General features: G+C 43.0%; 1 protein-coding gene across 2 annotated transcripts in view; it reads right to left on the minus strand.

Moving 5' to 3' along the window:
- Positions 1–6,581: 6,581 nt before the first annotated feature.
- LOC133388902 (putative lysosomal acid lipase/cholesteryl ester hydrolase) overlaps positions 6,582–13,645 on the minus strand; it is a 33,790-nt gene continuing 26,726 nt past the window's right edge. For both annotated transcript variants that reach the window (XM_061635431.1, XM_061635429.1), the window contains exons 7-10: positions 12,946–13,092; positions 11,512–11,583; positions 9,240–9,311; positions 6,582–8,274 (exon numbers count right to left, since the gene is read on the minus strand). In XM_061635431.1, coding sequence (XP_061491415.1) covers positions 8,041–8,274; positions 9,240–9,311; positions 11,512–11,583; positions 12,946–13,092 — 525 coding nt within the window. In that variant the 3' untranslated portion in view covers positions 6,582–8,040. The remainder of the gene's footprint in view (positions 8,275–9,239; positions 9,312–11,511; positions 11,584–12,945; positions 13,093–13,645) is intronic.

Consider the following 13,645-nt stretch of genomic DNA (forward strand, 5'->3'; position numbering starts at 1 on the left):
TTTAGCTGTAGGTTTTGCCACTTTCTCCAAGATTCTTTGACTCCTCTTGTGAGGAGCTGCTTCTTTTGGCTTTCCCATCACGCCCATAGACAAGAAGAGGGGGGAAGATGGTGGGAAAAGAAAGCTGAAATATTTTCCCCCTTTTATATAGTGAGAAGAGAAGGAGAAATGCTGAAGTTGAAGTAAAAAGCTCAGGGGAAAAACAGTAGAAAATACTGGCTGTATTTGGAATGGCCTCCAAGTGCTGTTGAGCTTCTCTCTTTAATTAAGGTGAGCCATAGCCTTGATACACGTCTATAAATTATCTGAAATAGCCTCAACTGCTTGTTCATTTGCTGGAAAAACTCAACTGCTTGTTCATTTGCTGGAAAAACAAAAGTTGTCAGTGAACCAACTTGTGAGGAGATAATTAGAAAAACACAAGAGAGCTGCTGAGAAATTCCTTTCCTCCCCTTATCGGAGAGATAGCCTCCTCAGAAGCAGAGGCATAAATCGCTCACCTGGGTGTAACAGCAATCCCAGCTTACATCTCAGCCTTAACCAGGAGGTTTCTCACTATATGCAGATGTTGTAGTAAATGAGACCAATTTTTTTTCTCTAATCCAACCTCTGGATACAATATGGTCCTCACTCGTCTTGCATGCAAGACGCTGGGGGTAGCTATTCCCTCCCCCACTGCTCCCCCTAAGAAAAATAAGGGAAAACAAATGAAAATAGATTCCTACTTCTCACCGAAAGAGACATTTGAGGGAAGTGGTGGCCAACCTCCTCTCCATACCCTGAACGTTGAAAGCAAGGCTGATGGCGTGGAATCTGACTCCCCCACAACCTTGACTGGTCCGTGGATTACACCAGGTGCAGCCTTGCCTTTCACCCAGAAGAAAGGCCCCCTCTTGGGTTAGACCTCCGTACGGAACTTGCTCAAGCAGCTTCCCTGATGCTTAACTCCCCCAAGAACCAGAGTAGCCCAGACCTTTCTCCACAAAAAGCTGCTCTAAATCAAACTACAAATACCCACGCTATCCGTCTAGAGCTGTGAGAAATCCCTGCAGTGCTCCAGGAACGCCCCATGGGTCCAACATCCCCTGGATACATTAAGAACAACAAGGCTCTTAATTCCCTCTCTTCTTCTTCCCATGACAAACATCCCTGGCCACTACTCCAGGACAAACCACCCCTCCCAAATCGGAGAACGTGCCGGTGCTGCTAGCAACAGAACTTGCTTCAATAAAAAAATTTCTCTCGGAATGCTGTGACCTGCTGGTGGTCATAGCTGAATTCCACAAACAAGGAGAGAGTCCTAGCAATGGGGACCACTCCTCTACCCAGCCTCTCCAAGCACCACTCATTACATCCGCGATAGAAAGAGTACCAAAAAATCCTGCAAAGCCACACTGTGGAAAAGAAAAACGTAAAGCCAGCATCCAGAAAAAAGAGTAAAAATATCAAATCAAAGGGGAAAAGACTGAAATCAGCCTCCAAAACCAAGGGACTGAATTTCAAAAAGGCTCTTTGACCTGTTAGAAAAACCGAAACAGGATTCACCTAAAACTTCCCTGAAAGGACGGGCTATCCAACATCCTTACGTGGAACATGCTAATAAAAATACAGCAGGATCGGACTTTTCCTCATTCTACCCCCCAGTTGATACACCAAGTGACCGCCAGCCTTCTTCAGTTTCCCCCGATTATATAATAGCTCCTATGCACACTTCCATTGGAATTCAAGACCCTTGACAATATGCCATTGAATCGGGCTCTGCTTCCCTGCTTCAGGACCAAACTAAATGCGGATTTACCCCAAACCCTATAATTAACCAGCCTTGGAAACTGGTTCTCAACTGCCAAAACCTAATCCTTTCCAACTTTCCGAAACCTTCAGGAGCCCTGCTCTTTGATCAACGCAAAGCTCATTTCTTGCATCTGGCAAAAAAAATTGTCCCCCAGTGTGGCACAATTGCCAACATTGATATCAAATACTTATTTTATAATTACCAGCACGCCCGAGCTGTCATAACCTTTCAGACCTGGGCGTCCGTACAACTCCTCTATAAAGAGAAAGAAAAATTCCTTCACCCCGGAATTTTAATAACCCGATTATTTGAGAATCAAAACCGCTTTGACCTGTTCCACAACCCGCGCTGCACTGAAAATAACAACTTGAGTAACCCCCTTATCTGTTCAGATAACCCCCATGCTATCCAAAGCCCTCCAAGCCTCGGACACCGCCCAAAATGTGCACCCCCGCAATCTCCCCATGACTTTAAATCAGCCCAGTTTCCAGAAGAAAAAGATCTCCTAGACTCATTTTCATCTCTACCTCTACAGTCTCAGGAAGAGATAACCTCCAGACTTACTCTCCTAAGAGACACACTCATCCACTCCATGCGGCAGGACAATGCCAGGAGGCCACTGGAGCGAGACTTGAAACTACCACGCCCCTTAATGACACCAGCACCCTGGAAACCGGAGCTGCCAACTGGACAGTCTAAGCGGCACTTGGTGACTTCCTTCTCCGTCAAGGTCCCTACTACCCCTGGACCACCAACAAATCCAATCAATACAGCGGTAGGTTGCCCTGGGCCCTTAAAGGAATACCCTCTGAACCACCTGATCAGACCTCTACAGTCTGGAGCAGATTGGCTACAATCTAGATTTTTGGGCCAAGGAACTGGGCCTTACACCAGTGATGCCCCACCTGAGCATCCTGGATAACAACAAAACGAAGCCTATCATCCCCCCAGAGCAAACCGAAGCTGTCTACGTGGATTTGACTGGAGAGCTCAACCAGATCTCTGAATTAAATTGACAAGGCAGCCCCTCATTCAGCGTAATGCCAGGTCCCCCACTCTCTCGCCCTTGTGAGTATGGGAAACCTAGCACTATTGCCAGAGCCCACCTTAACTTCCTCTCCTGGAATATAGCAGAATGGGCAACCAAGCAAAATAACCCAGAGTTTCTTGCCTTTTTAAATGACTTCGAGGTAATCTTTCTTCAGGAAACATGGTCCACTAAAAATCTTTATTTGGATGGCTTCTCAAAAATCGATTTACCGGCCAAGCCCTCTAATTGGAAAGGCAGACCTAAAACAGGTCTGGCCATATTGTTATCTAACATTCTGCTCGCAAACACCAAAAAAACTCCCTCCATGCAGGAATCTTGCAATAGCTGCCCTAATGGACTATACAACTACGTCTCTCTTGCTGATCAATGTCTACATTCCCCCCCTTCCCTCCAGGAAAGATACAACCTTAGCCTGGGAGGCTCTGGAACAATATATAATGGGCTTAGAATCCCTCTACCCCAGACCCCACCCCATAATAATGGGGGATTTCAACGCAAGGATAGGCCTCAATAACACCTCACTTTTCTTGTCCGGCTTTTGGGAGGCAGTAGACACTGAAAATTTCATCTTTAAACATGACTGGTCTTCCAAAGACCCAAAGGTGAATTATGGGGGAATCTGTCTGACCCGTATGGTAGGCTGTTTTAACTTAGTAATTCTGAATGGTCTTACCTCGGTGGACAACAGTGTGGAGTTCACCTATGTATTGGGCCGAGGAGGCAGTGTGGTCGACTATGTCTTGATCCCCCATCCTTTGCTTAACTTGATCTCCAACTTTACTGTGGGAGACAGACTAGACAGCGACCATCTCCCCCTCAATTTTTCCATTCTGTTCCCTGAGAAAGGTTACTTGGTAGCCAAATGTAACTCTGAGGACAAAATACCTTCCCTCAAACACTGGAGAACTAAATGGTCAACAGGAGTGTTGTATAAGACAGCCTCCTATCTCGACTCCCTCCAAGAGCTGGGTCTCAAAAACCATATAATGGACGCTTTCAATCCTCTCTCCGCTCTAAATGATTACTCTCTATTGACTTCCACTTTGAGCACAATTCTAAAACCTAAACCTCCAGCCTCCAGGCTACAAACCAAACAGGGTATCCCCAGGTGGTTCGACAAAGCCTGCCTTGAAGCCAAGCAAAATCTAAGACAGATACACCATCAATACAGGAAGGAAAATTCTAACTCGCTCCCTCCAGAACACTACACTATCAAAAACCAATATAAACATCTGATAGCCACCAAAAAGAGACAGGCAACCCACGACGGGTGGAAGGCCTTGATAAACGCCTCTCAAATCAAAAATTCTAAAATCTTTTGGTCCCTTGTTACTAATGCTTTAGCATCCTCCAATCCTACCCCCTGCAACATTCCCGCTAACATCTGGGAACAGCATTTTGCTGGGCTGTTTGAGGCCCCAACTAACCAGCTTCCAACCCATCCACCTACCATGGACCGCACAGTCCTTCCACCCTGGCCGCCTGTCACACAGAGCGAGATAAAGTCCCTGATTAGAGCCCTGAAACTTGGCAAGACTATCCCTCCCGAATTGCTGAAGTCCCACCAAGCCTGGTGGGCTCCCCTATTGGCTAGCCTACTTACCCAGATTAATAACTCCGGCCACCTCCCAGCGGCCTGGCTCAAGGCTATTGTTATTCCAATTTTCAAGAAAGGAGCCAGAGGCGACCCCTCAAACTACAGACCTATCAGCCTCTTATAGGTCGTGGGCAAGCTGTATGCCAGCTATCTAAATTCCAAACTGACCTGCTGGCTTGAGGAGGAGAACGTTCTGGGTTGGGAACAGGCAGGTTTCAGGAAAGGCAGATCCACCCTCAGCCATTGTATCCTACTAAATCACATGGCAGAAAAATATATGAGCCCCTGGGGAAATGGCCTGTTCGTCGCTTTTGTCGACCTCAAATCCGCTTTTGACATTATTCCGAGAGATAAACTCTGAGCCAAACTTTCTCGAACCAACATGGACAGGAGACTCCTCTACCTTATTTATCGCCTTCATCAAACTACATCCCTCCGAGTTCGCTGTGGTGCCGATGGGACTTTAACAAACCCTATCTTTGCCTCCAAAGGGGTCAGACAGGGCTGTATCCTAGCCCCCGCATTCTTTAACCTTTTCCTAAATGATCTAAGTACACGTTGCCATTCCCCCGCCTTCCATACCCCCAAGGTGGCAGACCAAAATTGCCCACTACTGTTATACTCAGACGATGCCGCCCTCCTGTCTTTGTCCAAAATAGATGTCAAACGGCTTTTCCGTGCCTTTATGTCTTACTGTGCCACAAACTCTTTAACAATAAATTCTAATAAGACCCAAATCCTGGTTTTCTCCAGACACTTGCCAGTGTCTGAGTGGACAATCAACGGTCGGAAAATAGCCCAAATCAGGCCATACAGATATCTTGGGGTCATGTTTCATTTCTCTCTTTCCTGGTCACCACATATATGCTCTGCAGTTCAAACTGCTCGGAATACGTTAAAAGCCATTCTCCGTTTCTTTTATACCAGGGGTGGGCAGTACATACCTGCTGTCACCCAGGTTCTTAAGTTTAAAATCTTCCCTCAACTCCTTTATGGTGCCCCACTCTGGGCCCTGAGTTTCAATCCCAAAGTTGAATCAATTTTATCAACCTTTTTAAGAACAACCTTTGGAGTGCCCCGATGTGTCCCAGCCGCTGGCCTTCACTTACAGTCCGGCCTGCCTTCACTCGAATCCCTCACTTGGTCCTTAACTTTCAGATACTGGGTCAAATTAGCTTATACAAGCCCCCATGATATCTACAACTCCTCTGGCAAGACGTCTTTTCCAGCTCATGGTCCAAAACACTTCTCGCTAAACGGGCCACGCCAGGCTTCTCAGTAGACTTTCTATCCTCATTAGAGCCCAAAGCAGCCAAACGGGCCATTGAGACCCGGATTAAAGACGTCTACCTCCAAAGCTCAATGTCAAATGCTGCTAAAACTTGCTCCCCAACCCATTCCGATTTAAGCTTCACATTCCCTAACCCCGCCCCCATCTGGAAAATTTGATTATACCCAAATACCGTCAAGCCTTCTCTAGGGCCCAATTCAACTGCCTCTCCTCCTCACTTTTAGTAGGCCGCTACCAGGGCACACACCCCGAACTTCATTTATGTCTCTGCACGAATGCAGACGTCGAGTCACTGCCCCATGTTTTTTTCACTTGTTCTTTTTACAACGCTGAACGCTCTAGGTATTTAAACCCCATTTAAAAAAATTTCCCTGGCAGGCCCACAGACCTTTTACTGCAACATCTTCTGGCCAGTACCGACAAGTCAACAACCCTATTTGCTGCTAAGTTCATTTCCGCCGCCCAAACCATTCGTAAGATCTTCCCTAGTTAACGATGCCTTGTTTTAACTTCCACAAGCTCTGTCAGCTCTATTTTATAACTCGTGGTTTTTACTATCTGTATAATCAATTGTATATTGGGTCTATGACCGCATAATAAAATTTGATTTGAGAAAATACTGTAGCAAGCAAAAAAAAAAAGACAGAGAAGGAACAAAGACACCTACTTGGGCTGGCAGGAAATCGAAGCTGAAACAAGGGAGATGCTGAGAAGGAAAGGAAGAGGAGTATTCAAATTAACAATAGAGATTTCCTGCCTGGCCTGCTAGTGCATGATAGCCCAATGTGGGACTATGTCGGCGAGTCCCCCAGGAAAATCAATGATTTACAAGGCACTCCAAAGTAAAAAGTATTTTTTAGATTAAAAAAAAGTTTTATTCAAGCATCATGAATTACAAGTTAAGTTACCGATTTCCAACTCTCACTTTGCAGAAGTTTTAAAAAAAGCATAAGACTACAGGCACAATGTAATTGATAAAGCATCTTTGTTAGCCAATCAATGTGCTGCAATTCACTTCATCAATGCAGAACACCAAGTGCACCTTCAAAGAACAGAATGTAAGTTGCCAAGTAAGCATTGCTTTTAAAAAAGAGAACACTTTTCTTTAAACCAACTTGTATGGCCCTGTGAAGCTACAAAAAGAGTGTTGTTTGTTGTATGTTAGCATGAATATTTCCCTTCATTTCATCTCAACTTTGAATGCGTCTCAGTTTATTCTCATCACACTCCTTTGATACAGAAAAAGGCCCAAGATGTGTTTGGGTCTGAGTTATTAGGATGGTAATATGACACCAAGTCAGAACATTAACCCATCTAGCTCCACATTAAGCCTTACGAGAAATATTAATGTTGGAAGATTTAATACTTTCATCTATTTCCAAAGCTATAACTAGAAGCCTGCCCTTCATGCAGCTCCCATTTGAAAGAGACATATGTACTGTTTTTTTCAGTGCTGCAATGCCACACATTTTGAGGCATGCATTTTAATTCCTGGCCATATACGAGTTGTCTACCAAAACTTAACCAGCTTTACAACATGATTTTCTGCTTTGTTCACAAGGGTGCAGCTATAAAACACTTGTACCTGAGTTGTTCCAGAGCAGTCCATGCAACGTACTTCAGAATATAGCAGACTACAACAACCAACACTCAAGAGGGTTCTAGAAGAATCCCATGCTGGGAACACTTAACCTCTGGAGCGTGTTGTTTTCTTCTTGTAATGTGCAAAGTCAGCCAAGATATTCAAACTATGATAACACCAGTGAAAGTTTAAATGCTAGGCACACTTGGAAATAAGTCTGCAAGATGACCAGCCCATTCTGAATGGAAGTAGAGCTGATCTTCCCAAATTCTGTGTTGGGTAGTGGAGTGAAGACAAGAACTTGTTTTTAAAAGCTCTGGAAAAACTGGCTCTCATTTTGTCAACATCTCAGACGTTAGCAAGGCTTTAATCAGATCTTGTTTCCACCCCATCCCCCATAACAAAGTTTGGGGAGATCAATTTTACTTTCAGATATTCATTACTGTGTAAACTTAGTGGCAAGGCATTTCCTTTCCTCAGGACTATCGTGATGAGACCACCGCTTAAGTTGCATTTCAACACCTCAATTAAAGATGGATTTAAATACTTGTAAGCAGTGCAAAAAGGTATTACTAAACTGCCCATACAGTTTAATACTGTATGTATTACTGTATGTATTTAAGAATGTAGGAATTTCTTTTCATAGTGATTTGTTTTTAAACAAGCATGACTGTCTTGGTTTCTTGAAGAAATACTTTGGGATCACAGCTCCTATGGTAACACAACCTTACTGGTATTTCTTCATCAGATGAATTATCTCTTTGTACATGCGCTGTGGGGCATCGAGGCCCCAGATGAAATCCAGATGTTCCCATTCAGGAATATTTTTGTGGTAAACTAAGTTTGGGACTTGAGTCAGCAACAAGGCAACATCCTTTGGGTCTGCAAGCCAGTCATGACCACCAGTCCAGATTGCTGTTGGTACAGTCATCTGTTTTATGTTGTACAAAGGTGGTGTTGTCTAAATGGAAGGAGGGAAATAATAGTTTCAAAAACAGCTTGTAGTTTATAAGTCTGCAAAGATTTACTGATCAGAAATAATATCTTCTACAGTAAGGATGGGGAACCTGTGGCCCTCCAGATGTTCTTTGACTACAACTTCCATCATGCTAGCTAGAGCCGAAGTGAGTTGGAGTCCATCAGCAGCTGGAGTGAATATCATAGGCATCTACTGGATAATGCCTGCAATATGACTGATGACAAGGAATACCCATCCCTCTGTTCCTCTATGCCCCGCCAGTTTTTTAGTTTATTTTTGACTGGGTAAGCATTCCTGAAATGTACAAGGAGGGGGGGAATCTGAGACAGAATTGCAGTACTGAATTTCAGCTGACATCTTTCTATGTTTTTCAAAGGGGTTGGAAAATCCCAATAGTACTGATCTCTGCCACCTCCATATCTCCAAATACATAATATTGTGCTTTGCAAATATTATGTAGTTTGTAACTTGTGGGAGAATTTGCATTAGGCCAATGTGTTCTGCAACTACATTTCATCTATCAGCTCATAGGGAAAAAAGTTCTTATAAAAATCACAACTTTTAGGAAGCCAGAGTACTGAATTCGAGAGCCAGGACAATATATATTACCCAATAATCATCATTTTACTATATTTCTATAGGCCACCTTTCCCCAGCCTGGTGCCCTTCAAATGTTTTGGACTACAACTCCCATCATCCCTTTGGCCATATTTCCTGGGCTGATGGGGGCTGTAGTCCAAAACATCTGGAAGGCACCAGGTGCGTGAAAGCTGCTATAGGCAAAATGTCTCATTTTGTACCTTTTATTACATCATCCACGCATAACAAAGTATTGCTGGAACTTCAGTTTATCCAGTATGTGTTATACAAACAGCAGCCTTTGCCATCAGTGGCTATGACCATGCATTACCAGCTTCTATCTCCCGTAAAGAGAGAGAAATTCTTACTTGGTTGTAGTGAGCCATATTTTCTTTCTTGCTGCCCCAGTCAAAGGCTCTGAACTGCCCAGACTTCAGAGTCTGAAAAAAAAGTTGTGTTGTATTTTTAATATTTGTGCATGCATTCACATATTTATTAAATTTATATTCCGCGCTTCCTCACAAAGAAGCCTAGGGTGCCATGATATAAGCAGGAACTGTGAATGCTTGAATATTCATCCTATAATTAAGACTATGCAGTAATAACTATCTCCCACATTTTAGGAAGAAGAACAAAGGTTAATGTTTTAACCACCTAATCAAAGATGCACAGAGCCATCTGCAAGCAACAGGTGTTATGTCAGTGTTGATAGTTTTTCCAACCTGCTTATCCATCCAAGTCTCCACAATCTATTGAATAATAGAGATGTGTGCCACCAGTTATGAGCCTTATTTACATTTATTTGGATGTAACTGCATTTAATTCAGAGAGACTTAAGTAAACACACATAGGATTAGGCTGCAAATGTATATCTCCACGTTATGTATATTTCCACCATATACTCAAGAGGCATGTTACCAAATTCTTCCAAGCTACACAGCAAGTAGATTGGACTATGAAAGACCAACCCAAATTGTGTTTGCAGTTTGACAAATTGGTAGGGCAGTACAATATCTCACAGAGGACATCAGGTCTCCTGCTCCCCTGGTGCATTCACTAGAGCTGCCCAATTTCCTTGGTTTTTAAAGTTTGGTAGAAATATCTGTTGGTTATAGGTACGTTCTTAAACCGCAAGGTCTTTGCCTATTAGTGAATTTCTCTGCTTTTCAATCCAGGAGGTAAGAAATGGGATCCTGTGCAGGTTTGCTGGGAATAGATTGATCATTTGCATGCTTATTGAGAAGGGGGAGGGGGCAGTAGAGGGAAGGAAGAAGGGGGGAGAGGGAGCAGAAGGAGGGGGAGGGAGGGGATTGGAAGGGGAGGGGGGAAAGGGATGTGATGGGAGCAAGAGGGGAGGGCAGGTTAGAGCATTTGCATTCTTACTGAATTCAATGGGATTTACTCCCATGCAATCATGCTTAGGATAGGTAAAACTGACCATGGGGGAGGGGGACAGGGAAGTGGAAGAGGAGGGGAAGGAAGAGAGTGGGAGGGGATGGGGAAGGGGAGGGGAGAAGAAAGGAGAAGGAGCAAGATGGAGGGTATAGGGAGGAGGAGGTGAGAGCATGTTGATCATTTGCCTGCTTTTTCAGTTCAGTGGGATTTACTCCTGTGCAATCATGTTTAGGAAAGGTGAAACTGACCTGGGGGAGGGGCAGGGATGGTCGGAGGAGGGCAGGAATGGGAGGAGAGGGAGAGGGGAGGAGATTGGGTGGGTGGGCACTGGGCAGAGGAGAAGCCCCTTTTCTTTCCAAAAGGAAAACACTGTGAACAGTATTATTCTTTTTCAGCATTTCCCCCACCTTTTTATTCTACAGCAGGCACATGTAGCCTCCCACCCAAATTTAAACCACATCTGTCCCTGGCCACATCCACACCAGACCTTTATTTCACTTTAGACAGTCATGGCTTCTCCCAAAGAATCCCAGGAAGTGTAGTTAGTGAAGGGTGGTGAGAGTTCTAGGAGATGCCCTGTTCTACTCACAGAGCTTCAATCAGAGCAGCTGACTGTTAAACCACTCTGGCCACTTGAGCTCTGTCAGGGGAATAAGAATCTCCTCTCAGCACTCTTTACAAACTACACTTCCCAGGATTGTTCAGGAGAAGCCATGGCTGTCTCAAGTGAAATAAAGGTCTGGTGTGGGTGTGGCCCCGATTAGGCAAGCCCAGCAGCTGTGAATCTGGCTTTTAGAACACTGACAGTTGGTTCTTACTGAGCATGCCCGACGTTTAATAGACTTCAATGCTAAATTTCTTAAGTTAATTAAAAATCAGCCAGGCATTTTTTTGAACTTTTAAACTGCAGAAGATGAAGGTCAGAGTATGGAGCAAGGTCAGTAATAGAATTACAGGTACACTGTGAACATGACTGATTTTTAATGAATTTCAACAGATTATCAGAACTCTGACAGAAAGAAGTCCAAAATGAGTCTAGTTTTTTCTCTCTTTTTAGACTTTGAACTTTCTATTCTTTCTGACTGTTTTGTGTATCGCTGTGAAAATTTAGAGGGTTGTTAAGCAAGTGTTTCTGAGTTCAGGACTATAGGTTTTGTCAGGTTTTGTTTTGAAATGAGCTTATGGGAAGCATCAGAATGGCATGGGGGTTATATTCAATTTAACATTGCAGAATTTAGGATATACCTGACGCCAGTGAAGGATATTCTGGACAGATGTTCCAGCCGGGCAGTGTGTTGAATATACATCTACTCGACTCTGTAACAAACAGCAAACGTTTTAGGTGAAATTGTCACAAAGTGCAACAGCCACTTCATTTCCTTTTTTCCATTTGGTTTGTTTGAACAAAACAGCTGCATCAGAGCTTAATATTCAAGTATCATGTAGAAACCTGTGCTTATTCGCAGCAAAACAGTATCTACCCACACCTCTTTACAGAAATCAGCTTGACACTCAAAGCTGGCTACAAACCTCAATATTATGTTACCAAACAAAAATGTGATTAACTTAGAGAAGGACTTTCAGTTTAGCTGTCCCACAACATTAATGCAATTTTACATTTCATTTATCAAAGTACTTTCAGTGCAATCCTGTGCACATTTGCCAAGACTTATGTCCCACTATTTTCAATGAGGCTTACTCCCAGAATTACAGCCCTCATAATACAGTACAACTCTCCTAGGACCAATACAGATATGACAATTAGTAACTGTTGATGGGATTGCATACTGTCCCTTCTAGCACATGAACTCACTGCACCTTGGTCTGATGCCATTTCCATTTTGTTACAAAACATGGTTAAGGGGCACTCCTGGACTCTAATTAGGAATTCTGAACTGGAATTCAGGAGCGCTCTTAACCATGGTAATACTGAACCAAGATGTCAAGGAAAAAATGCCACATGCCACAGTATGCTTGTAATCTATAAGGCACAGTTACATAGCTCTCTGCACCTGCCCTGATTGATATTCATGATGTGGCATGCTAACGACAAGCCTTCACTATCACATCACTTCTCAGTTCATCTCATAATTCTTGTACTGTTGTGTGATATGCATCAGTGCAGAAAAGTGCTTAAAAACTGGATTGATACACAAATGCATACCAAAAATATTAACATTAATGTTATATAATTAATAATTATATAATTGCACTTTGTTCATGACATGTTGTTTAATGTTATAACTCTCCCTGCAACCACTGGGTGAAGGCCAGGATATAAATCTTAATAAGGAACAAAGAAATCTGGCAGAAATAGGAACAAGGACTAACAATAACTACCCTCAAAAGATCACCCAATAATTCACACAAATATTTTTTGAAAAACTAAGTAAGAGGTGGAAGTTTAGTCAGAGCTTATTTGCTGGTCACCCTTTAGCACTATGCCAGAGTCATGATCCCATAACAAGAAGAGACTATGGGTATAAGAGGACGGGACTATAAGTTACATCCAAGCAATCATGTATTTTCTAAGACATGAAAACAATATGAGCCCACGCTGTTAAGATTCAAGCTGATTTGATCCAAGGTAAAATATGGATGGCATAAGCAGTAATCATTTTAGAGAAACTTCCACACATCTGAGTTCTGTACCTCATTAAGAAGAGTCACAAATCTTACCATATTTAGGTTTTTCTCATTAAATCCACAAAGTAGGAAGAACACATTGCCACAAAGTTCATCAAGTAAGGAATGGTCACACACGTGAGTAGCAAGCCATCTCACAATTTTGTTCTGGGGAAAAAACTGCTTCGTTCCAAAGATTTCCTGCCAAAACAACGACATTAGTACACAGGTCATTTTGTTAGTCAAAATTCTGTTTTCCTAGAGATACTTCTAACAATATCAAGTAGCAACAAAATATTACAAACAGCATTATGAGAATCTTCTACTTGTACATTTAGGATGGAATACCCATTCATATCCCACGTGCACTCAAGCGTAAGCATCCTGTACTATGTTCTTGACACACTCACTGTAATTACAGTGATCTAACATGACACAGGGATGACACAGGTCAGGTACATCTTGATCTGTGTGTGATGTGCAACAGACATCCTTCCCAAGTGGTTGTGCAACAAGCCAGATTGCAGTGGTTTCCACAACATGAAATAATTTCAGTAGGAGCCCAAGCATACAAAATAATTGCAGTAATGCAAACACAGCCTATAAAGGCACTGCTTTCTAGACTTCTGACCATTCTGCCGAATATCCACTAGCCATGTTTGGATTTACTTTCTGAATACAGCAATTGTTTAATGCAACAGTAACTTCAACCAAAGTGCTTTACTTCTGTACTGTTTCCATGGCCACTTAAGGG

This window comes from Rhineura floridana, chromosome 7 (assembly GCF_030035675.1).
Source record: "Rhineura floridana isolate rRhiFlo1 chromosome 7, rRhiFlo1.hap2, whole genome shotgun sequence".
NCBI classification, from domain to species: Eukaryota; Metazoa; Chordata; class Lepidosauria; order Squamata; family Rhineuridae; genus Rhineura; species Rhineura floridana.